This window comes from Myodes glareolus, chromosome 6, assembly GCF_982192425.1.
Source record: "Myodes glareolus chromosome 6, mMyoGla1.1, whole genome shotgun sequence".
NCBI classification, from domain to species: domain Eukaryota; kingdom Metazoa; phylum Chordata; class Mammalia; order Rodentia; family Cricetidae; genus Myodes; species Myodes glareolus.
In genome coordinates, this window is record NC_142031.1 from 113,203,545 (window position 1) to 113,227,428 (window position 23,884).

General features: G+C 50.9%; 1 protein-coding gene across 1 annotated transcript; it reads left to right on the top strand.

The window, feature by feature from the left end:
• The first annotated feature begins 1,087 nt into the window (after positions 1-1,087).
• Nos3 (nitric oxide synthase 3) lies at positions 1,088-23,872 on the top strand. The gene is made up of 26 exons (XM_087907513.1): positions 1,088-1,285; positions 3,419-3,521; positions 3,893-4,041; positions 4,154-4,316; positions 5,436-5,527; positions 5,607-5,748; positions 6,624-6,763; positions 6,880-7,054; positions 7,557-7,658; positions 8,262-8,456; positions 8,570-8,643; positions 8,796-8,940; positions 9,321-9,425; positions 13,848-13,915; positions 14,289-14,405; positions 14,504-14,678; positions 19,374-19,506; positions 19,630-19,708; positions 19,842-20,029; positions 20,524-20,696; positions 21,001-21,211; positions 21,291-21,378; positions 21,988-22,109; positions 22,789-22,937; positions 23,086-23,280; positions 23,373-23,872. Exons 1-26 carry the CDS (start codon positions 1,122-1,124, stop codon positions 23,532-23,534), a joined length of 3,609 nt encoding a protein of 1,202 aa, XP_087763639.1. The 5' UTR covers positions 1,088-1,121; the 3' UTR covers positions 23,535-23,872.
• The last annotated feature ends 12 nt before the right edge of the window (positions 23,873-23,884 follow it).

The window sequence follows — 23,884 nt, forward strand, 5'->3', positions numbered from 1 at the left end:
GCACAGCCCATTCCTTCCTGCTGATCCTGCCAGCCCCCCACCCGGACCCACCCCAATCTTATCCTCCTCTGCTTTTCAAGAGTCCAGCCAACACAAATCTACATGTTTGTTTGTCTGCCTGTCTGCCTCTCCCAGTCTCTGCCTCTCCCTGTCTCTAGGCTTCTGTTTTGTTTCTTTCTCATAGATTCTTTTTTGGCTTCTGAAGTCTCAAATTCACAAGGCTCCCACCCCTGTGCGCCCAAATATCTAGCGCCTAGTTTTCCGCCAGCACTCAGATAACACAGAACTACAAATTCCAGCATGCATTTATACCTAAGGTGCCCAAAAGTGCTGGTATGTGCCTCCCCTGCATTCTGGGAATTGTAGTTTGCCTAGCCCACACTCAGTGCCCACCCCCCCCCCACTCATCTGCCTTCGCCCTGATGGTTAGGTCTCTCCACTGACCTGCTGCCCAGGGAAACATGCGTCACTTGATGACAGAACTGGGAGTGGAGGCCCTGGATGGCAGCTTCCTGCCTTTTTGTGTTCCCCCCACTTTGAGTCATGGGGTGTGGGGGTTTCAGGAAATTGAGATGGGAGGGGGAAAGATACCCTAATGCCAGCCACAGGAAAAAAATGGCGCTGCATCTTTTATGAACCTGTGTCTCCAAGCCCCCAAAGGACACTGGGATAGGAAGGGTAAAGAGCAAGAGGACCAGGATAAACCTAGAAATCCCCGTGACACTAGGAGTATGATAGTCCATCATCCGGCTCTGACCCTCCACTGCGGCCTAACACCACAAACGCATCTTTCCCACCCTCTCGTAGCTCCAGCCCACCGTTCCCCCTAAGACCAGCTCCTACGCTCAGTCCCAGGCCTCTAATGGACACCTGGGTTCCCACTTATCAGCTCTCGCCCTCAAGGCGGAACCCAGGCGTCCGGCCCCCCACCCTCTGGGCCAGCGGGCATGAAGCCGAGGTTTTAGAGCCTCCCGCCAGCCTTGTTCCTGTCCCATTGTGTGTGGGACAGGGGCGGGGCGAGGGCCAGCATCAGAGAGCCCCCTCCCACCACCCCCTCCCTGCTTCCTAAGGAAAAGGCCAGGACTCAGCAAAGCAGTCAGCAGAGTCAAGGTGCAGTGGGCATGGGTAACTTGAAGAGTGTGGGCCAGGAGCCCGGTCCACCCTGCGGCCTAGGGCTTGGGCTGGGCCTGGGGCTCTGCGGTAAGCAGGGCCCAGCCTCTCCAGCACCAGAGCCTAGCCAGGCACCAGCATCCCTGATCCCGCCCCAACCAGCACCAGACCACAGGTGAGGGCCCCATGGCTATGAGCAGGTAAGATCTGTGAGTAAAGGGGGTTCCTGAAGGGCTGAGGCCTAGAGTGGAGAGCCAGGAGGACCAGGCTACCAGTGAGGAAAGCGTCTAGTGTGAACAGGACAGGATGAGGCTGCATGGCTGAGAAGAGGCCAAACACGGAGTCGGCAGGTAATGGGTAGAAGTGAGAAATAAGGGGTCCAGCTACAGAATTGGGCCAGAGTTTGAATGTTGCTCCCCTATCAAAAACTGTTTGACCTCAAACAAGTTTCTTAACCTCTCTGAGCCTCTGTGTGAATAAAATGTGGACTTGAATTACTTACCCAATTCATAGGAAGTCTTCAACAAACCGTAGGTAATGGCTACTTAACTTGAGAAGGCAGGAGCAGAGGAGAGGCCTTCTAGGAGCGGGGTCTTTCACAGAACTGGGGAGAGCTGGGACTTGAGACCCAAACACTTAGGGTGGAGGCTAAGGCAAAGCTGTTAGGGCCTTTCCCCACTCAGAACTCCCTTCCCACAACCCCTTACCACATACAACCCTGCAACCCCAGCCCTCAGGGATCTTCCCTGGGCCTGAGTCCCTGAAAAGAAAAAAGACCAAAAATCGCAGCAGGGTGTCAGGCCAAGCTGCTCCTGCCAAGCCTGAGGGTCTGGTGCAGCAGCTCAGGGACACCAGGGCCCCAAGTCCCTCCCTTCCTCCTGCGCAGGCAGGCGGTTCTGGGAGGAAGTGATAAGGCTTCTGAGGCTTCCCTTCACACGATGACTGCTGTCAAGAGGGGTGTGAGTGGGAGCAAAATCAGAGGACAGGACTCCCTGTGGGGGCTTCGCTCCGCTCAGGCCCCTCAGTAGGGCCCGTGCCTATTCCTATTCACTTGTCAAAATACGATCCTCAAGACAGGGTAACGTGTCGAAGGGAGACGTAGGGAACAACGTGGAGGAATACCACTGTAATCCCAGCCATTGGGAAGGGGAAGCAAGAGGCTCGGGAATTCTAGGCCATCCTCAGCCATATGGAGCTTGAGGCTAGACAAACCTGTCTTAACACACACACACACCACACACACCACACGCCACACACACACATGCCACACACATATGCCACACACACACACACACACACACACCATACACACACATGCCACACATACCACACACACCCACACACCGCACACGCCACACATACCACACGCACACACACCACACACGCCACACACATCGCACGCACACACACACCACACACATATGCCACACACATACGCCACACACACACACACACACCACACACACCACACACACACACCACACACACCACACACATGACACACACACAGCACACACACAGCACACCACACACACTTACATACAACACACACCACATGCCACACACACGCCACACACACACACACACACACACACACACACACACACACACCACGCCAGAGAGGTCATTTCACTCTCAGTTCAGAAAGCTAGACATCTACAAACATGACACAGGCACCTGCTCTGTTGAGATCCTCATGCGGCATCTCAGGTGGGAAGGGCTTCCCATGGTGAACACCTGGACCGAGAAAGCAGAACAAAGAGCTCTTTTTGTTTTCTCTCTCTCTCTCTCATGACAAAGGCACTCCACTAGAACCCAGCAGACCCAGTACTCAGTCAGTGCAGGAGTCCATACCTCTATACCTCACCTCCCAAATCACTAACTTCTCAACACTGCTTCCCGGGAATCCAAACTCCCAAATTGTACATTTACACTAAAAGAACCTCAGATGCAGCGGAGACAAAATAGAGGTGATGCAGGCAGTGAGGACCAGTCTGGGCCAGCACCCCAGGCGAGAGAGTGCTCAGAGCTGTCTGAGCCCTGGGAAACGATACCGGCTCAGAGCATGGATTCCACCCGTGCACTCTCAGGCTAGAGACCTCATTCGCCTAAGCCTTGATGCCTTCGTAAGAGGGGCACAAAGGCGCTGCCCACCTGCCAAGGCTATTGTGAGAGCCGATAGAAAGTATCAGGAAGCGGTGGGTGGACAATGACCCTGTGTGGTTACTGACGCGAACAAGGTTGCCCTGGGCTACAGTGGAGAGGCCTAAAAGAAATAAACTTCTCTCCCATCGCTGGTTCCCAACAGCCCCCCACTCACCCGGCCCCCAGAGGGACCCAAGTTTCCTCGGGTGAAGAACTGGGAAGTGGGCAGCATCACCTACGACACCCTCAGTGCCCAGGCTCAGCAGGTGAGGACAGGCTCTATCCGGGTTTCTAGGACTGGGAGGGGGGTTGGAAGAGGCCTGGGCCCAGGTGGGGGCCCAAATGAGCAAGATTTTTTTGCTTAGACTTGGCCTTGTCTACAAGCTGTGAAAATTGGGAAGGGCCAGAGGGGTCAAGGAACATTGCAATGGTTTCAGCAACCCTTTGGCCCTGAGCCCCGAGTGCTACCCTAAGCCAGTCTGACCTCATCCCATTTCCAATCTTAGCCCGGATCTGAGTCCATCCTTTCCCGAACCTCCCTCCCTCTGCTCGGCATCTACCTCAGCCCTTGCTAACCACAGCTCACCCTGTACTCTGACCTGACCTGGGACTTTATGTTCTCTGTTCCTCTGCCCAGGATGGGCCCTGTACCCCAAGACGCTGCTTGGGATCACTGGTATTTCCAAGGAAGTTACAGAGCCGGCCCACCCAGGGCCCTTCACCCACTGAGCAGCTATTGGGTCAGGCCCGAGACTTCATCAATCAGTACTACAACTCCATCAAAAGGTGGGTCTCTCCTGCACTGGAGCACCCCACCACCGAGCTGTGAAGCCTCCTAATCACCACTCACACCTTCCACTGTTCTGACACCAGGCTTGTGGCCCTCCCCTCTTCCCAGGAGCGGTTCTCAGGCTCATGAACAGCGGCTTCAAGAGGTGGAGTCTGAGGTGGCAGCCACAGGCACCTACCAGCTCCGGGAGAGTGAGCTAGTATTTGGGGCGAAACAGGCCTGGCGCAATGCTCCCCGCTGTGTGGGTCGGATCCAGTGGGGAAAGCTGCAGGTAAAACCAGCTGGCACATGCCCAGATGGGTACCAGGGGCCTGAAGAGGGGTGGGTGTGAGGCAGTGGACCGATCCCTATCTATTGCCTTTTGGGAAAGAAAGCATCCTTGGATGCTACTGGATAGTCCTCAGCCTATTGACTAAGACGTGGTGATCAAACCCCGCAGTCCTTGGCTGAAGCAAGGCAGACTATAGAGATTCCCTGAGTAAGTGAGGAAAGCTGGTAGAGAGGACGAGAAATGTTTCTGGAAAAGCTAACGTGCTCCTCCTGGAGGCCCTCAACTCACACCCACCTCCCTTGAGGCTCCCCCTGTAGCATCAGTCTCACACCCTCATTCACACCGGTACACACCACAGAACTAGCCCGGGTTCCTGGAACAGCCTCCACACTGAGAGAAGCCAAGGGCCTACAGGGGAACTCATGACCTTGGCCTCCTGGGCTGTAAGTGGCCGCAAAAGAATGTGGACGAAAGCCACACGCTCGGCCATGCCAAAGGCATCGCCAATAAAATCAGAACAATCTGTCTACAGCTTGCCCGGCCCTTTAAGTGGTTCAAAGCTTTAGTTCAACTTTGAACCCTTCAAGCTTTCATAATAGGCTCCACTCCCTGCTGTGTCCCTCCTTTAGCCACTGGTCAACCACTGCCACCCCTACCCTGTCACAAGTTTCCTCCCCGTCAGGCATCAGGATGCCACTGACAGGGTCCCTAGACCCACCTACTACAGCCACCTCTTCTGTCACTGTACTGGCTCAAGGGAGCTGGATGATCACCTGCCTCGGCATGAGGACTCTGGCCAATGAGCAACTCAATGCCGATCCCCTAGGTGGGGTCCCTATCAACTAGAAACCTTCCCCAGGCGTTCATGCATCAGTGAGCAGGTGCCCCTCCGTGCTGGTGTTCAAGTCTGCCCTGAGAGGAATGGGGAGATGTGTCCTGGGAACATCAGGCTGTTCTGGGCAGGTGGGGCTGTCTGGCAAAGGAGGCTCAGTAGAGCAGTGGGTAGCTCCTCCAGACCCCACCTCCTTCCCAACAAGCCCCATGCCAGCACTCCTCTGGAGCTGGCACTCAAAACCTCACCTGTCTCCTACATCCTTGACCCATCCCCTCTGGGCCCAGGTATTTGATGCTCGGGACTGCAGGACCGCACAGGAAATGTTCACCTATATCTGCAACCATGTCAAGTATGCAACAAACCGAGGCAATCTTCGGTGAGTGACCCCACCCCAGGCCCAAACCCACTCCAGGCAGCAGTAAAGGGGCTCTAACCAGCTTCATTCCCCCTGCCAGTTCAGCCATCACGGTGTTCCCTCAGCGCTGCCCTGGCAGAGGAGACTTCCGGATCTGGAACAGCCAGCTGGTGCGCTATGCAGGCTACAGGCAGCAGGATGGCTCGGTGCGCGGGGACCCTGCCAACGTGGAGATCACTGAGGTGGTATACTACTTTGCTTGCTCGCTCTCTTTCTTTTTTGTTGTTGTTGCTTTTCGAGACAGGGTTTCTCTGTAGCTTTGGAGCCTGTTCTGGAACTAGCTCTTGTAGACCAGGCTGGCCTCAAACTCACAGAGGTCCGCCTGCCTCTGCCTCCTGAGTGCTGGGATTACAGGTGTGCGCCACCTCCGCCCGACCTACTCTCCTCTCTGTCGCTGTGGGAAAACACCGGCCAAAAGTAATCTAGAGAGGAAAGCTTTTCTTTCCTATTACAACTCACGGGTCAGGGACCTGGAGGCAGGAACCTGCAGAGGCTATGAAGAAATGTTAACTGACTTGCTCAGCTACCTTTTAACTGGCTTGCTCAGCTACCTTCTATAAATACCTTAGGCCCAGATACCCAGGGATGACCCTGGCCATAGTGGGTTGGGCCACCTATATCAATCAGCAATCAATAAAAGTCCCCTGTAGACATGGCCACGAGCCAGTCTGGTGATGGGGGCAATTCCTCAGTTGAAGTTTCCTCTTCCCAGGTGCGTCAAGTTGACAACCAAGAGTATTCATCACAAGTGGGTGCCCAGGCCTGTGAGGATAGGAAAGCCAGGGCACAGCAGGGGATGCGGAGAAGAGCATGAGGGAGCAGGAGGAGGGGACCTGCCTTGGGGTGAAAGATGGGAAGCCAGGCATGGTGGTGCATTTCTGTAATTCTCGACTTGATAGGTTAAAGCAGGAGGGTCGGGAGTTCAAGGAAAGCCTTGACTACAAAAGGGCAGGGTCCTCCAGTGGGTACAAAGACCCAGCTGCTGAGGAGTCCCTGAAGTAAAGAGTGGGGATGGCTAATGGTGAGGATTCCCTTGAACTCTGCCTGCCTCCCACAGCTCTGCATCCAACACGGCTGGGTCCCAGGAAATGGCCGTTTTGATGTGCTGCCTCTGCTACTCCAGGCTCCCGATGAGCCCCCAGAACTCTTCACTCTGCCCCCAGAGCTGGTCCTCGAGGTGCCCCTGGAGCACCCCACGTGAGCATGAAAGGATAGGGTGGGCGTGGGACTACCTGGAGTCCTTCCTTTGAAGAAGGACTGTGTGGGGCACATAACAACTCTGCACAGAGGCTAATTTGAACCCCAAACCCTAGGCTAGAGTGGTTTGCTGCCCTTGGCCTGCGTTGGTATGCCCTCCCAGCTGTGTCCAACATGCTTCTGGAAATCGGGGGCCTGGAGTTCCCCGCTGCCCCTTTCAGTGGCTGGTATATGAGCTCAGAGATTGGCATGAGGGACCTGTGTGACCCTCACCGCTACAACATACTTGAGGTAAGGGGATGCTGAGGAAAGGGAACATGAAACTACGTGACACCCCTCCTCCAACCCGGAGGGCTGGCCACGGGAAAATGTGAGCTGAGTCTGGTCCAAGGATGTGAGTGAGCTTTGGAGTCACCAAAGCTGGGCAGAAAGAACGCTAGAAGTGAGGAAGCGTGTGGAGGATCGCTTTCATCAGATTCTCAAGGCAGTGTGTGTGTGCGCGTGCATGTTTCCAGACTGGTCCTGAACTCACGGTAATCTCTCTGCCCCAGCATCCCAAGAGCTGAAAGTATAGACTTGAACACCATGCCTGGCTCAAAGGGGACCTTTTCCCAGAAAAGATTTACACCCATTTCAGAGAGGAGAAGTGAAAGGGCAGCGCTGAGAAGGGACTTGCCCTCTCCGCCCTGTAGTACCTTGGTGGGCAAAACACTGGCTCAACCCAGTATTCCTCTCACCCCTTCCTCCTATCCTCTCCTGCTGCTCTGTCCCTATCCTGTACAACTTGTCCCAGGATGTGGCTGTCTGCATGGATCTAGACACTCGGACAACCTCCTCGCTGTGGAAAGACAAGGCAGCAGTGGAAATCAATGTGGCTGTGCTGCACAGTTACCAGGTACATGGGCCCAGCCGGGGGTGGGAGGGTGCAGAAACTGAGCAGGGTTGAGATATGCTATAGCCTGTGTGTAATGGGGCACATTGTATCTGCAGCTTTGGACACACAGGCACTAGCCTGGGTGCTACAGTATGTTACTGAAGTGCCTGCCAGGACCCTTGTTTTGGTAATTGGTCCCAGGGCATACTGTGGGACCCATTGGCATCTGGAATCTCTAATACTAGGGTAGAAAGCATGCTGGGTATGGGAGTGTCATAATACAGGGTAGGGGGGTTGTGAGGAAACCAATGCCTGGTGAATACCTTTGTGGAGTCTGAAAGGGTTGAGGAAGGACCTGAGGGTGTGGCACAGTGGTAGACTGGGAGGCCCCAGGTCTATCTCAGCACCCAGCCCTAATGGCAAGGCACACAGACACTGGAAATCAGGACTGCTCTTTCTGCTAAAACTTGGAGCATGATTATGCAGTCTGCAGAGATTTGTGGGGACATTTGCAAAATGTCATTTGCAGCGACCCAAGGCACAGGCAAGGCTGACAGAGATAAAGAAAAGGTAGGGGATCTTTAGGGCGTTTCTGAGTCCAGCCTCTTCCTATCCCCACCTTAGCTGGCCAAAGTGACCATTGTAGACCACCATGCCGCCACAGCCTCCTTCATGAAGCACTTGGAGAACGAGCAGAAGGCCAGAGGGGGCTGCCCTGCTGATTGGGCCTGGATTGTGCCCCCCATCTCAGGCAGCCTCACTCCTGTCTTCCATCAAGAGATGGTCAACTATTTCCTGTCCCCTGCCTTCCACTACCAGGTACCCAACCTGCTTGGCTCTTGCCCACCGAGCACAACTCTAGGCAGCCCACAAGGACTACTAACTTTTGTTTTCCATGCTCCTCCTCTCCCCACCCCATCACTTTTCTGCAGCCTGACCCCTGGAAGGGAAGTGCAGCAAAGGGCGCGGGTATCACCAGGAAGAAGACCTTCAAGGAAGTGGCCAAGTGGGTACCCTGGGACTACATCCCTTCTCCATACTTTAGGGGAACAGGCCCAGTAGTGGCACCCCCAGACTGCTGGGATGAGGTCTGGACCCCTACCTGGGAGGTCTAGCCCCTATGCACGTAGGTTGCCCTCACCCCACCCTTGCCTGCAGTGCAGTGAAGATCTCTGCATCACTCATGGGCACTGTAATGGCGAAGCGCGTGAAGGCGACTATCCTGTATGGCTCTGAGACTGGCCGGGCCCAGAGCTACGCACAGCAGTTGGGAAGGCTCTTCCGCAAGGCGTTTGATCCCCGGGTAGGACTGTGGCCTGGGAGGCAGGGGCTGGAAAGGGGAAAGAATCCGTCTGCCTCTTCAGAGGTGTCTAGACGATGAGAGAGTTAAAAGGAAGGGTTCATGTCAAGTCCAGAATGATGGTGCGTCCCTGCAATCTTAGCACTTGGGAGGTGGAGTCAAGAGGAGCAAGGGTTCAAGGTCATCCTTGACTACATAATGAGCTCAAGGCTAGCCTGGGCTACACAAGACCTTGTCTCAAAAAAAGTAAAAGTTAGGCTTCACAAAGAAAACTAAAATCTATAGGGATCCAGGAGTCAATCAGGCCTTGTCTTCCCAAGGCAGCCTAAGTGAGGACAGGGACAGCAGGAAGACAAGTCCCAACGTCCATCTTCTCACCACAGGTCCTGTGCATGGATGAGTACGACGTGGTGTCCCTCGAGCATGAGGCACTGGTGTTGGTGGTGACCAGCACCTTTGGGAATGGAGATCCCCCGGAGAATGGAGAGGTAAGGCTTTCAGGGTGGAAAGAATGGGGAAAGACTAGAAACAGGAGCAGCTGGACAGGAGGGAGCAGACACACATACTATACACACCCATGCACACACTCATACACATACACTTGCACACGTGTGCACACACACATGCACCAGGACAGAAAATGAATCTGATGAAGTAGCCCCACTTCCTTATGGGAATGGGAACTGGCTGCTGGAACCTCGACTCCTATGTCCCTAGCCATCTCTATTATCAGTGCAACTCTTTCATATGAGGGAGGCACTTCCTGGCTGACCAAAGAGTGCCTCCAGGTCTCGACAAATGAGAAAAACAAGGATTGCCTGCTCACTTCAGTATTGTAACTTTCCCTTTTCTTTTTCTGAAAAGAAGCACGTGCACTCTCTGGGTGCCAGCATAGATTAAATAGCTTCACTTGCTCACCATGGCTTAAACAAAATCCAAGGCCATCAAATGCCTCATGGATAACCATTATCTGCCCGTGGTGTGCTCTATACCCCGAGTTTGATGCATTTCCGCCTGCTCATCTGTTCCCACCTCAGATGTCAGAGCCCTTATGAGTGCTGAGCCCCTCCTCTAGAATCCAAAGGTAAATGGCTCACAGCAAGCTTGAATTCTGACAGAAGCCCTTTCCCTGGCTGTAATGTTTGTTTAAAACAAGCAAACTGAAACAGACAGGTGTGGTATCATATGTAACCTTGAAAGGCACAGGCAGGAGGATCAAGAGTTTCAGGTTATCTACAGCAAAACTGAGTTTAAGGCCAGTCTGAGCTACAGGAGACCTCAAAACAGGAATGCCTTTAATCCCAGTACTAGGGAGGCAGAGGCAGATGGAGTTCAGGCTAGCCTAATCTACATAATGAGGCCCTGTCTCAACAATAACAAACAAAAACTGGGTCAGGTAAGAAGGGATGGATGGCTCAGCGGGTAAAGGCCCTCGCTGCCGTGCCTGAGGCCCTGAATTCTATCCTCAAGACCTAGACCAAAGAACAGAACCAACTCCTGCAAAGTGTCCTCTGACCTCTGTGCTTATGCCATTGTATGCACGTGCATGCACACAAGTTAAAATAAGAGCAATGAAAGATTTAAAACAAACAAACAAACAAACCCAAACACCTGTCTCAGCATCTTCTCGGTGTCTGGAGGGACCTCCCTGTGCACCAGGACATGCAGCGGGCATCACACAGCAAGACAGTAGGAACGCTCCAGAGAGGGCCGCTTTTATAGCAGGGCTTCCCAATACAGCTCATTAATCTATTAATCCGTGAGTAGATGAAACCACTCATGAAGGAAGAGCCCTCTCAATCTAACCCTCTCCAAAAGTCTGACCTCCAAATGTCATTAACACAAGATTGGAGGGGCAAACACTAAGCCGTAAATGGCATCATGATTTTAGCTTTGAAGCATAGAAGTGGTGTGTGTGACCCACGGTCCCAATAAGACACAGAGCGTTTCATCCGCCCCACCCCCTCCCAAAGCCTCATCAGCTTCTCCAAGTCAGTCTCCAGTCACCACAGATAGATGGGTCTCGGAAGTGCAAATGCCGTGGCTTCGGTCACTCTGCCTATTTGGGAGGTTTGTCCCCGTCCATAGCTCAGTACTTTCTTGCCCTGCTGAGTGGTGTTCACTGTGTGAACAGCCCCAGCTTGTTTATCCATTCTTCTGTTGATAGACACTTGGACTGCTTCCAATTTGGGGTTATTATGAATAAAACTGTTAAGAACATTCTTGTAGCAGGCTCTTGTGGGCTTGTGTTTTCATTTCTCTTGGATAAATACCCGGGAGTGGAATTATTGGGTCATAGGGAAGATGTAAGTTTAACTGTTTTTTTTTGGGGGGGGGGTTCTATTTTGTTTTTTCAAACCGTCAAATGGGCAGATTAAACCACCACACTTTTGAGATGTGAGCATTTCAGTTTCATCCCTAAATTTTTTAGAGGAAGAAATGCGGAAATATATCACACAGAAAACAGTATATACACCAAAGATATGAACAAGAATATTTATAGCAGCATTGCTCATAACACCCACAATGGAAACAATTCAAGTGTCAATCAACAATAGATTGGATAAACAGTGATAAACTCACATGCGGTACAGAGTGTGAACAAGTTACAACACACAATACAGATGAAAAATGAAACAGGCCATGAATACATACAGTAGAATCCACTTTGTCTGAAGTTCAAAACCAGGCAACTCTAACCCAGGGATTTCTCGATCAGGAGACTAGTATGAGGCACAAAGGTGACTTCGGGATGCTGGCACTACTTCATGAGGGATGCTGATCGCACACACGTCTGATCTGTGAACACCTACATGACTATGCAGTACTCTAAGTCATTCACACACGGAGCTCAAGGTTGGGGACATAGGACAATTGATAGGGTACATGACTAGCATATTCAAAGCCATCCATTCGAACCCTGGCACCACATTCATCAGGTATGGTGGCACATATGTAATCGCAGCACTCAAGAGTTGGAGGCAGGAGGATTAGAAGGTCAAGGTCATCTTTAACTATATAGCAAATTAGAATCAAGTCTGAACTACATGAGACCCTGTCTCAAAAAAAAAAAATTCTGAAGTTCAGGTCTCATGTGCTGACTACAGTAACCCCACAGAAACACCACCCCGCTGATCTATAGTTAGTATTTAGAAGCTGTGTTTTGTGTGATTTCTAACTTGTTTCCATGGTGGCACCAAAATGTAAAGGAGCCTTCTGAGGCGGCCCACTTAAATAATCCCTACACTCCACCAGGCCCTGAAGCTCTGTCCATTCCAAAGCTGGCCAAAGTGCTGGGGGCTGCTCGTGCACTGGCATCAACACTGCCAGTGTTGATGTGGACAAGAATGAGCATCCTTCCCTCTGCCACTCAAGTAGGACTTAACCACCCCACCGAGAATTGACTATTAGTTTGAGTGTGTGTGTGTGTGTGTGTGTGCACTGTGACATGCGTGTGGAAGTCAGAGCACCTTTGTGAAGTTGGTTCCCTCCTTCCACTCTTAAGTGGGCTCCACAGATGAATCTCAGGTCCCCCTCATGTACAGCAAGCATCTTCCCCTGCTGAGCCCTCTCACCGGTCACTGTCCATTGTTTTGTTTTGTTTGAGATGGGCTCTCACTGTGTAGACCAGACTGGCATCAAATTCATACAGATCAACCTGCTTGGATTAGAAGCATGTCCCACTACACCTGGCATGTCCACCCAGCTTTTAAAGTCCTCATTCAGCCACCCCACCTCTAAAGACCACCTGACTGAGCCACACAAAGATGTATGGTATGTGTGTGAGGATGTTGGAGAACTAACTGTTCATAGATTACCCAGTGTCCTTCAGTCAGAGGGATGTCATACACCACCATACAGGCAAATATGGGAGGAGGATGTAGCCACCATAAAGAGGAAGTCAAAGGGCTGGAGAGATGTCTCCAACTGCTCCTCCAGAGGACCCGGCTTTGGTTCCCAACACCCACGTGGTGGCTCACATCCATCTTTAACTTCAGTCCCAGGGGATCTGAACTCTTCTTGCCTTCATGGGTATCAGACATGCACACGGTGCACAAACATACATGGAGGCAAAACACTCATACGCATAAAACAAAAGAAAAAAATCTCAGAAAAGAAAATGAAGCCAAGCTTAAGATTTTGGCTTAGAAGGCTGTCCATAATAGGTCACTGATAAAAAGCAAGCAAGAATTACATGGTTCCATTAAAAAACAAATTATGTGCACTTATGAATGTACCAATAGCCTCCAATTTAGTGTGTTTCAACTGTGACTTTTTACTTTATGCTAATGTCAATATGAGTCCATTAGAAATTATTTCATTGGGTGGTGATGGCGCACATCTTTAATCCCAGCACTTGGGAGGCAAAGGCAGGTGGATATCTGTGAGTTTGAGGCCAGCCTGGTCTATAGAGCTAGTTCCAGGACGTCCAGGACTACACAGAGAAACCCTATCATGAAAAAAAAAAAGATGAAAAAGAAAGAAAGATAGAAAGAAAGAAAGAAAGAAAGAAAGAAAGAAAGAAAGAAAGAAAGAAAATGTATTTCAAATTTTGAACTTGGATCTGTGTCCAGACTAGAGACATGGAATGGATGCTGTGTTTGGCTTGTTGGGCAGTTCCCATTTACCCACACAATTGCAGGGAAAGAACCACACTCTAGTATGCTTTCTTGATGCGTTTAGATGTGTGGGGGAGAGGGGTGAAGGTTGTGCTGCACATTCTGTTGAAGCCTTCCCAGCTTAGAGTGGATGTGTTGGGATGTAACCCCACTGTGAGTCAAAGCACGCATGTTCAATGATACAAGGCTACACACATACACACATGCTCACACACACACAGCCAGCCTGGTTTTAAGTTCCTGTATAGTACAAAATAACACTAACCATGATGCAAATACTTCCCTGCACAGAGCTTCGCAGCAGCACTGATGGAGATGTCGGGGCCCTACAATAGCTCCCCTCGGCCTGAGCAGCACAAGTGAGTGGGAGCAGGAAGATGGGACAAGAGGCACTGGGGACACTAAAGGGGAGGTCTTAGGGACCTTACCCTGATCTCTCAAGTCTTTCTTAACAAGCAGGGGAACAGAGAGCATGAGGCCTGGAAACCAGTCCAGCCACAAGGGCCCTCCCTCACTGGGAACCCGATCATTTCCAGGCCTATGACTTCCCCCTACAATCCTGAGGTCTCTTCCAGAAGGAGGAGAGGCAGAGCAGAGCCCTCCACCATTACCTCAAGGCTGCATTTCAACCCTTCTCACCCCAGGAGTAGAAACCCCAGACCTATTCCCTGGCTGGGACCGGGCCATGTTTCCAGTTCCTTGTGACACCCCGTCTTTATCCTCTCTTGCCAGGAGTTACAAAATCCGATTCAACAGCGTCTCCTGCTCAGACCCCCTGGTGTCGTCTTGGCGGCGCAAGAGGAAAGAGTCCAGTAACACAGACAGCGCAGGGGCCCTGGGCACCCTCAGGTTAGGGTCCTCACTAAAGGGCATGAACGGGAGAGAGAATCCACCTGGGTAGACATGGGCTGGCATGGGGACTTCAACAACTGCTCCCTGTACCACAGGTTCTGTGTTTTTGGGCTCGGCTCTCGAGCGTACCCCCACTTCTGTGCCTTTGCTCGGGCAGTGGACACAAGGCTGGAGGAGCTGGGTGGAGAACGGCTATTGCAGCTGGGCCAGGGTGATGAGCTCTGTGGCCAGGAGGAGGCTTTCCGAGGCTGGGCCCAGGCAGCCTTCCAGGTGAGCGCCCCAGTGCCCTGTATCTGACCCTGGTCAAACCTCTGTTCTCCCTCTGACTGACCTGAGATGCCTCCTCCAGGCTTCTGTAGTTGAGCCCTGAAATACTGAGACTGGAGGCTCACTGACTTCCTAATCTGGTTCTCTGGCCTTGCCCTGCTCCTTTCCAAAATTGCCTTAATTTTGCCACTCAATAGCCGGCCCTTCTGAAATCAGTCCCAAGTAGTTGACAACAGGTACTACCAACAGAGGCACCACATCAGACTAGAAACACGGCAAAAAAGAACAGGCAGGGCCTACAGAAGGGCTCCTCAGATAGCCATAAGCTGGCCCTAAGAGTGGGTGCACAAAGGAATAAAGTCAGGGCACCGGGACTCTGTAGTAGGAGACTACTCATTCATTTCCCAGTCTCCCAGATCCGATTAATCACACAGAAACTATATTAATTAATTAAAACAACATTGTTTGGGCTTTTAGCTCGGGCTTCTTATTGGCTAGCTCTTATATCTTAACCCATTTCTATTATTCTGTTTACCACAAAGCTGTGGCTTACCATGTAAGGTTCTGGTGACCATCTCCTTTGGCAGCTACATGGCGTCTCCCTGACTTTGCCTATTCTCTTTCTATATCTCTTCCAGACTGGCTATATTATACCCTGCTATAGGCAGAATCTGCTTCTTTATTAACCAATGGTAATAAGACATATTCACAGCATACAAAGGGGAATCCCACATCATCTCCCCTTTTCTGTCTAAATAAAAGGAAGGTTTTAACTTTAATATAGTAAAATTACATATAACAAAACAGATTTAAGCAAGAATTACAGTTACAATATTTAGTGCATTTGTATCTGGCAAAATTAAAGAAAATATACTATATATATTCTCTATTTTATCTTTATGAATCTAAAGTTTCATATCTAATTTACCTTTTATCATAACTAAGGAAAACTATAACTATCTGTCTTTAGCTCTTTAAAGACCCCAGGAAGATATAATATTACCTAAGTAAACAGGAAGTACATTGTTAGCAACTTCTAAAACTCTAGAATTGACAGAGACATCTGGCTGCCTGGACAGTCACCCAAAGTTCTTCTGTAATGTTGGGGCATCCATATTCATCCTACAGGCCCATAATATCTAACAGACTTTTCAGTGAAGCAGGAAATTTGAAGATCTGTTGTTCTCCCTTATACTAACAAAGTTCATCAGTTGCTTTCTTTTGTGTCCTACAAAATGCTTGGCAGGTTTTTTTTTTTTCATGAGGTAGGAACCCTAAAGGACCATCCCGTCTTTTGGAAAGTTCAGCAGTCACTTTTCTGTGGGTCCTGCATATCCAGTTCATACAACATACCATCAAGCAGTCCAAGCAAGGGCAGTTTCTTGCCCAGATGGCTAGCCTTGTCACACTGAAGGCAAATTCCATGATGAGTTTCTTCAATGCCCATCAAGCTCTCTGAAGTAATTGGTGCTGCCAGAAGCAGACATATCTCACTGTTGAGAAAAGTCTAAGTTCTTAAAACATTTTAAACACCATATTTTGTAAGTCTTTGAAAGGTCTGAAGAATACTTATCCATCTGAAATAAATCTCTGTACATCTAGAAAATCTAACTAACAAGACTACAAGTTTGACTATTATAAATAACTATCTACTAATCTATAATTTTTAATTATGCATTTTAAATGAGCTGTACAAGCATAATACCTTAAACAAGAGTAGAAATTACACAGTATAACAAAATTAACTTTAAATTTGTATCAATAGAGCAAGTTTCACACCAATACAAGGTATTTATCTCTATCATGTTCCCTTTACCTGTTTTTGAAATTGACTGTGACCATTAATCACTTATAGTTAACACCCTTTAAATGAAAACAAACATTTATAAGCAATCATTTTGGGGATTTGGGCGTAATTTTCTCCAAACTGCTTCCTGCTTTTTGTTAGGCAAAGTATTTTTAGGGCTCACAGAGAACTTTTGGGGGGTATTGTTCAATCAAACCACATTAGCCTGGAAGGAATCCACAGGTTTTCATCTTCTGTGGAAACAAAAGCAGAACCTCTTTTCCAAAGCCCCAAATTTTGAAGTCAAGATTTCTTTATGTTGGTTTAACTTAGCAGACCCCAGAATCAAATGTTTTCCTGCAGTCAAAACATTTAAAGAAAACATAGTAATATGCATAATCCAGACTCTGTATGTTTTTTATATTTACATGGATTTTTTACTCTATTACTTTTTAATATTTATTATCTTTATTTCTTTAATCTATACTCTTTTATATTACTTCTACTGTCTCGTTAAAGGCTTTGTTTTATCTATACTTTTTTCCCTCTCTCTCCCAAACCTACGTACATTTTTAAACACACTGTGTCTCATTTAGAGGTCTGTTATGTCTGAATCTGTCCTGTTGTGTATCTGAAATCCTTTTCTGACCAGGACTGCTTCTTCAAATGCTAAACTGGCTTAGGACTAAGGTTGGTTTGCCTTTTGGCACCGCCTAGACCAACATGGCAGAGGTATGTTCACTGCCAGTTCTGCGACTGCTGGGTGGGAGCTGTGCTCACCACCTCAACTCTGGGAAGCACCGTGCAGCACATAAACCGCTTTTGTCTGAGTAAAAGCTAAATCTGCCAGGGAGCATGCTGCATGGCCTGGAAATGTCTCCGTGTATGGCAATGGGACTCCGCCATGCTTTCCTGCCTGTGCACACCCAGCAGATCTGATCCAGCTGCTTTCCCAGGTGGAGGTGCTGAGTGGCAGGCATGTTCTTAGCTACATTCCTCCTAACCCCACACAGGCATACAAGCACAGACACAAAGTGTGTGGCTGGCCATGTGGGTTAGCCCCAAATGTATGGAAACTATTTTGTAAACAGAGACTGTTCGTTTGTTTCCTGGTCGCCCAGACATGAGTAAGCACACAAAAACTATATTAATTACAACACTGTTCAGCATATTGGCTCAGGTTTCTTATTAACCCATTTCTATTATTCTGTGTATCGCCATAAGGCTGTGGCTTACTGGGTAAGGTTCTGGCGACCATCTCCTTCAGCAGCTACATGGCGTCTCTCTGACCTCGCCTATTCTCTCTCTATATCTCTTCCAGCCTGGCTTTATTCTGCCCTGCTGTAGGCAGAAGCAACTTCTTTATTAACCAATGGAAAAAAAATAATAAAAAGGATTCATAGCATACAGAGGGAAATCCCACAGCAGGACTCCTACTCAAAGCAGGCAAGATAGAAGAAGAAAGACAGGACTCAAAGGGTCAGTCGGAGGTCATGGCTAAAGCTCAGGCCAGTAGGAACTCCAGGAAGCTGGAGACCAGCCCTGGTGCCTGGTCTGAAGGGCTGGTTCTGGACAGAGAAGTATCCCAGGGAACTCCCCCAGAGCATCTTTGTCTCACTGAAACTTCTCACTCAGTGAGGGAGCCCCCACATCTGTCCATCCATTTGGGACTCAGTTTTCGCTAGTCTAGACCCAATGCAAGAAACCAGAGGGTTTGCTTAGAAAGAAAATGTCAAGATTGAGAAAAGAGAAACAGAAAATAAGACCCAGACTAGAGAAAATGGAGATGCTGGAAGTTTCTGAGCAAGGTGATCCCACAGCGTGATGTTTTATAATTGTGGTGATGCAGACGAATGAAAGCATCCGAGGAGCAGGAAGACAGGCTCAGTGGGACAGCAGCAGTGGGGGTCGGGAGGGAGGGAGGGGGCCACGGGAGGGAGGGAGAGATAGAAGGCTGCACAGGAAGACAGGTTCAGTGGGACAGCAGCAGTGGGGATCGGAAGGGCGGGAGAGATAGAAGGCTGCACACACTAGAAAAGAAACAGTAACAGCCTGGAGAGAGGACCCAGCCCACCACGGGAAGCCCTTAATCTCAAGGCTGAAACAGTAAACTGCTTGCCCATTTGACCCTGACCAGAAGCAGACAGACAGAGCAGGACCCCTCCACCTTCTACAATAAGACAGCACTGGCCTTCTTCATACCCTGCTCTAAGGGCTTTGCATGAAGCATGTCAGAGAGGGATAGGGGTGTAGCTCAAGTGGTAAAGTGGTTACCCAGCATGCACTAAGCCCTAGGTTCAGCCCTTGTCACTACAAAAACCAAGTGTGTGGTGGCACACTCCTGTAATCCCAGCACTTGGGAAGTGGAGACAGGAGAATCAGAAGTTCAAGGCCATCCCTTTCTACACTGCAAGTTAGAGGCCAGCCTGGGCTACAAAAGACTCTGTCTCTGAAAACAGAAGTATCTTATTTAATCTTTCCTGGAACCTAACTGAAGGGTCAAGATGAGAAACTGAGACACAGAAGATGTTAGGTCCCGCAAGAATCCAGACTCAGGTCTGAGCTCATAGCTGCCTTCACTGAGCAGTATACTATATGCCGAACAGCGTGCTCTCGGGGACATGGGGTCAGTACTCATCAGACAAGCAGGTGTGAAAAAGTCAGGGCCCTATGACAGTGACCAAATGAGCTGGAAAATAAAGTGTCATAGTCAGCAACAACCTCAGCCTTGGTCTCCCTGTCACCAATGTGGGTGCCGACCCCACAATTAGGAACTTGGGCTGCCCTGACTGAAATGAAAGGAGACTGCTAGGTGACTGGCAGGCCCAGCCCTACCTCCCTTAATACACCCCTTCCCCACTGAGGCTCCCTGGAGGCAAGCTGCCTTAGGCCCTCACCTACTCATCCCTCAGGCCGCCTGTGAGACCTTCTGTGTGGGAGAAGATGCCAAGGCTGCTGCCCGAGACATCTTCAGCCCCAAACGCAGCTGGAAGCGCCAGAGGTACCGACTGAGTACCCAGGCTGAGAGCCTGCAGCTACTACCAGGTACAACCCTGATCTCAACCTGACCTTGCTGAGTGGAGTGGGGGGGGGGGGGGTCCTAGGATTCTCCCTCACAGGCCAAGACCCACTCATCTGCTCAGACCCCTTTATCCTCTTGCTCCCCAGGGCTGACCCATGTGCATAGGCGGAAGATGTTCCAGGCTACAATCCTCTCTGTGGAAAACCTACAGAGCAGCAAATCCACGTGAGGAATATGATTCACCCCGTTCTCCTCACTGTTAGGGTCCTCCTCACTCAGACCTACCATACTCCTCCCACATTCCTCCTTCCTCCTCGCTGTTTTCTGACCTCAATAACTCCTCCCTTCACGCCCCTAGCCGAGCCACAATCCTGGTGCGTCTGGATACTGGTGGCCAAGAGGGACTGCAGTACCAGCCAGGGGACCACATAGGTGTGTGCCCACCCAACCGACCAGGCCTAGTGGAGGCACTGCTGAGCAGAGTGGAGGACCCTCCGCCATCCACAGAGTCTGTGGCCGTGGAGCAACTGGAGAAGGGCAGCCCTGGTGAGGATTGTGGCCTGGGGTGGGAGAGTAAGAGCCTGCTGCATCCCCTGGCACAGGACCCCATGGTGCTCAGCAGTTTACCACCATGTTTCACAACTAGGTACTACCTGGACCTAGCTGCCACTCTAACCAGAATGGCCTGTTGCATGTGGCCCTTTTCCAGAACCCACCAAGCACCCTTAAGGCCTCCTTCCAGCCTCAACCTTCCCACAGTCTAATTTCTCCGTAGTTGGACTATCTCCTTCCAAAACAAATGTCTGGAGATAAGATAACTTGATGGGGTTACAGGCAGAAGAGATCAGAGCAACCCAGTTTAGCCAGGGTCCCTCTTCCCCCAAACTTATCGGGGCTGCTCAGAAAAGTACATGTCACCATTCAAGGACAAGTTTTTCAATAAGACACAGTAACACCTGGTCAGTCCCCCAAAAGTCAACAAAGGGAACTTCAGTTCAGACCACCCAGCCTCAGTGCTCCCCTCTGTGCATCATTCCCAGGTGGCCCTCCCCCTGGTTGGGTACGGGACCCCCGGCTGCCCCCATGTACGCTGCGCCAGGCTCTCACCTTCTTCCTGGACATCACTTCCCCACCCAGCCCTCGCCTCCTTCGACTTCTCAGCACCCTGGCAGAAGAGTCCAGTGAACAGCAGGAGCTAGAGGCCCTCAGTCAGGTGGGGACCATGTTGTGGGGAGCAGGGGCTAGACTAGAGGATGATAAATAAATTGGGGGACATTCCGTGAAAAGAAGTACCCCCATACATGCCAAGTTCTCCGGACTTGCTTCTTCTGGCCAACATGCACTGGTGCTTTAAGGCCTGTCTCCAGGCTGACATCTCTGGTTGCTCTGGGTCTTCAAGGGGGGGGGTGTGTGTGATGGCCTGAACTGAGCATGGATGAATGCTAAGGAGGCCCAGCTAGGTAGGGGTCACTCTGGCAAGGACTATGGGGTCCTCAGCTCGGCATATCTGCCCCCAGGACCCCCGTCGCTATGAGGAGTGGAAATGGTTCCGCTGCCCCACACTGTTGGAGGTGCTGGAGCAGTTCCCATCAGTGGCATTGCCTGCCCCTCTGATCCTCACCCAGCTGCCCCTGCTCCAGCCCCGGTACTACTCCGTCAGCTCAGCACCCAGCGCCCACCCAGGAGAGATCCATCTCACCGTAGCTGTACTGGCATATCGAACCCAAGGTGAGGCTGGGAGCTGGAAGTGCCTGGTCTTGGCAAGACCAAGACAGACCTCTGAATGGCCTCTCCTCCTAATCCCTAGATGGGCTGGGCCCTCTGCACTACGGTGTGTGTTCTACATGGTTGAGCCAACTCAAGGCAGGAGACCTGGTGCCCTGCTTCATCAGGGGGTAAGTGAGGCCTCTGGGGTAAGGAAGGGCAATTAGAAGAGGTCGTCTGTGTCCAGGCAGGGGGTATGTGCATGGCAGGGACCAGTGAGGAGTGTGTGTGTGTGTGTGTGTGTGTGTGTGTGTGTGTGCGCGCGCACGCATGCATGGAGGGGGGAGGGGGTGCCACACAGGATTAGCTGGTAATTAGGTCCTCCGAAGCATGGAGGGCCTATTAATACATCAAGAACAGTGGGGTCTCTGGTCACTTCACAACTATGGCTGAGCTTTGGACCTCAGTAACTGGGTGCAGAGTCCTGCCCCTGAAACCACAACTTCCCAAAACAACATGGATCAGCCAGTGACCCTAGTGCTTTGTGAAAGTATAGCCCCTTGCATGTCTTTCTGTGTCCTTGGCTACAGACTATGTTAAAAAAAAGTCTAGGCTTTTAGCAGGCACGGTGGTTCTACACCTTTAATCCAACACTCGGAGAACAGAGGCAAGCAAATTTCTGTGAGTTTGAGGCCAGCCTTGTCTACAAAGCAAATTACAGACCAACCAGAATTATATAGTGAGATCCTGCCTAAAACTAAACAAAAGAAAAGAGGTCTTAATATACTCTCTCTGGCTAGGGCTCCCTCTTTCCGGCTGCCACCTGATCCTAACTTGCCCTGCATCCTGGTGGGCCCAGGGACTGGCATTGCACCCTTCCGGGGATTCTGGCAGGAACGATTACATGACATTGAGACCAAAGGTGAGGCTGGGGCGAAGGGTGCACCTGGAAGTCAGAAGAGAGCCAAGGAGGAAAGGAGTGAGGGTGGAGGAAATGACCATAAAAGAAACTAGGACCAAAGGTGAAAAGAAGCTGGTTAATGGGGAGGGGAGGAGAGGAAAGAACTGGGTCCTGTTTGTTTGCCTTCCTGGTGGTCCCTCTGCATATAATAGGATTTGAAGTGGACTGAGAGTAAAGAAGGAAGGGATAGGGTAGACATTCAGACAGGAGACAGCTCCAGGTAGATTCTAGGGCTACCCAATCTTACCCTATCAGTGTTCTGGTCAGGTGTCAATAAAAGAAGGTTGTGTGGGAGAGGATGGTTGGAAGGTACAGAAGAATAGGAGCTGGGCCTGGAGTTAAGAAGTGAATCTGGAATGTCACACAGGCCTTGGGTACAGTATTGAGTAGATAAAGCAGGTTCTAGCCGAGTTCCACTCCTGGTTTGGCTGCCTGAATGCTTATTTCCTTCTGTAAATCAGAGGTGTGCCAGGGTCTGGGTGAAAGCACCGTATTTGCCCCTAGAGGCTGAACAGCCAAGATTGTGGTTGCTCCAGCCCAAAAGCCTGGCTGGCACCCTGGGCAAGCGTGGTCTGGAGGTGGTGATAACAAGGATCCTCCAGAGGAAGGAGGCCCTCTCAAACCACCTTATTGCTCTCAGGGCTGCAGCCTGCCCCCATGACTTTGGTGTTTGGCTGCCGATGCTCCCAACTCGACCATCTCTACCGGGACGAAGTACTGGATGCCCAGAAGCGCGGGGTTTTTGGACACATCCTCACCGCCTATTCCAGGGATCCTGGCAGCCCTAAGGTACGAGGAAGCAGGCGGTACTGATAGCAGATGGCGCTACCAGGCTTGGGCGGTCCCCAAGCCCCCGACCCAGTCCCAATCCTCCCCTTAGACACGCCCCCAGCCTGGGTGTTCTCACCGCAAGGCCCGCCCCTCATCCCGCCCCCAGACCTATGTACAGGATCTTCTGAGGACCGAGCTGGCCGCGGAGGTTCACCGCGTGCTGTGCCTCGAGCAAGGACACATGTTTGTCTGCGGCGACGTCACTATGGCAACCAGCGTCCTGCAGACCGTACAGCGAATTCTGGCAACAGAGGGCGACATGGAGCTGGACGAGGCCGGTGACGTCATCGGCGTGCTGCGGGTGCGAAGGGGCGGGCCCGGGCCTGGCTAGGGTAGGTCTATGCTGGCTGCTCCTATTCTGGTAGGTCAACCGATCTCTTTTCCTTCTCTCAGGATCAGCAACGCTACCACGAGGACATCTTCGGGCTTACACTGCGCACCCAGGAGGTGACAAGCCGCATACGCACCCAGAGCTTTTCCTTGCAGGAGCGACAGCTGCGGGGTGCAGTGCCCTGGTCCTTCGACCCTCCGGGCCCAGAAACCCCGGGTTCGTGACAGTCTCTTCCGCCTCCAGTTATCGGAGAGAGGAACTGTTTCACTCTGTTCGGCTGACCAAAGCCAGCCACCCTCTCTCGAAAATGCCTACAAGCATGAGTCGCGAGACTGCGGATATACGAACTCTTCCCTCTCCAGTTCACCTAGGCAGGGAGCGATTCGGCCTACATCTTGAAGGTTCCTCTGGCTGTGGTATTGGCCTTCTTGGTATGCTTTTGATGAACTGTAGACTCCCTTTATCCCTCTCTGGAGTATTTTAACTTTGAAGTCTATGTCATCCCGGTATTTATTGGAGATTTATCATAAAAAGATCATGCTAGATGTCGTGAGATGCCCAACCTGACTCTTGT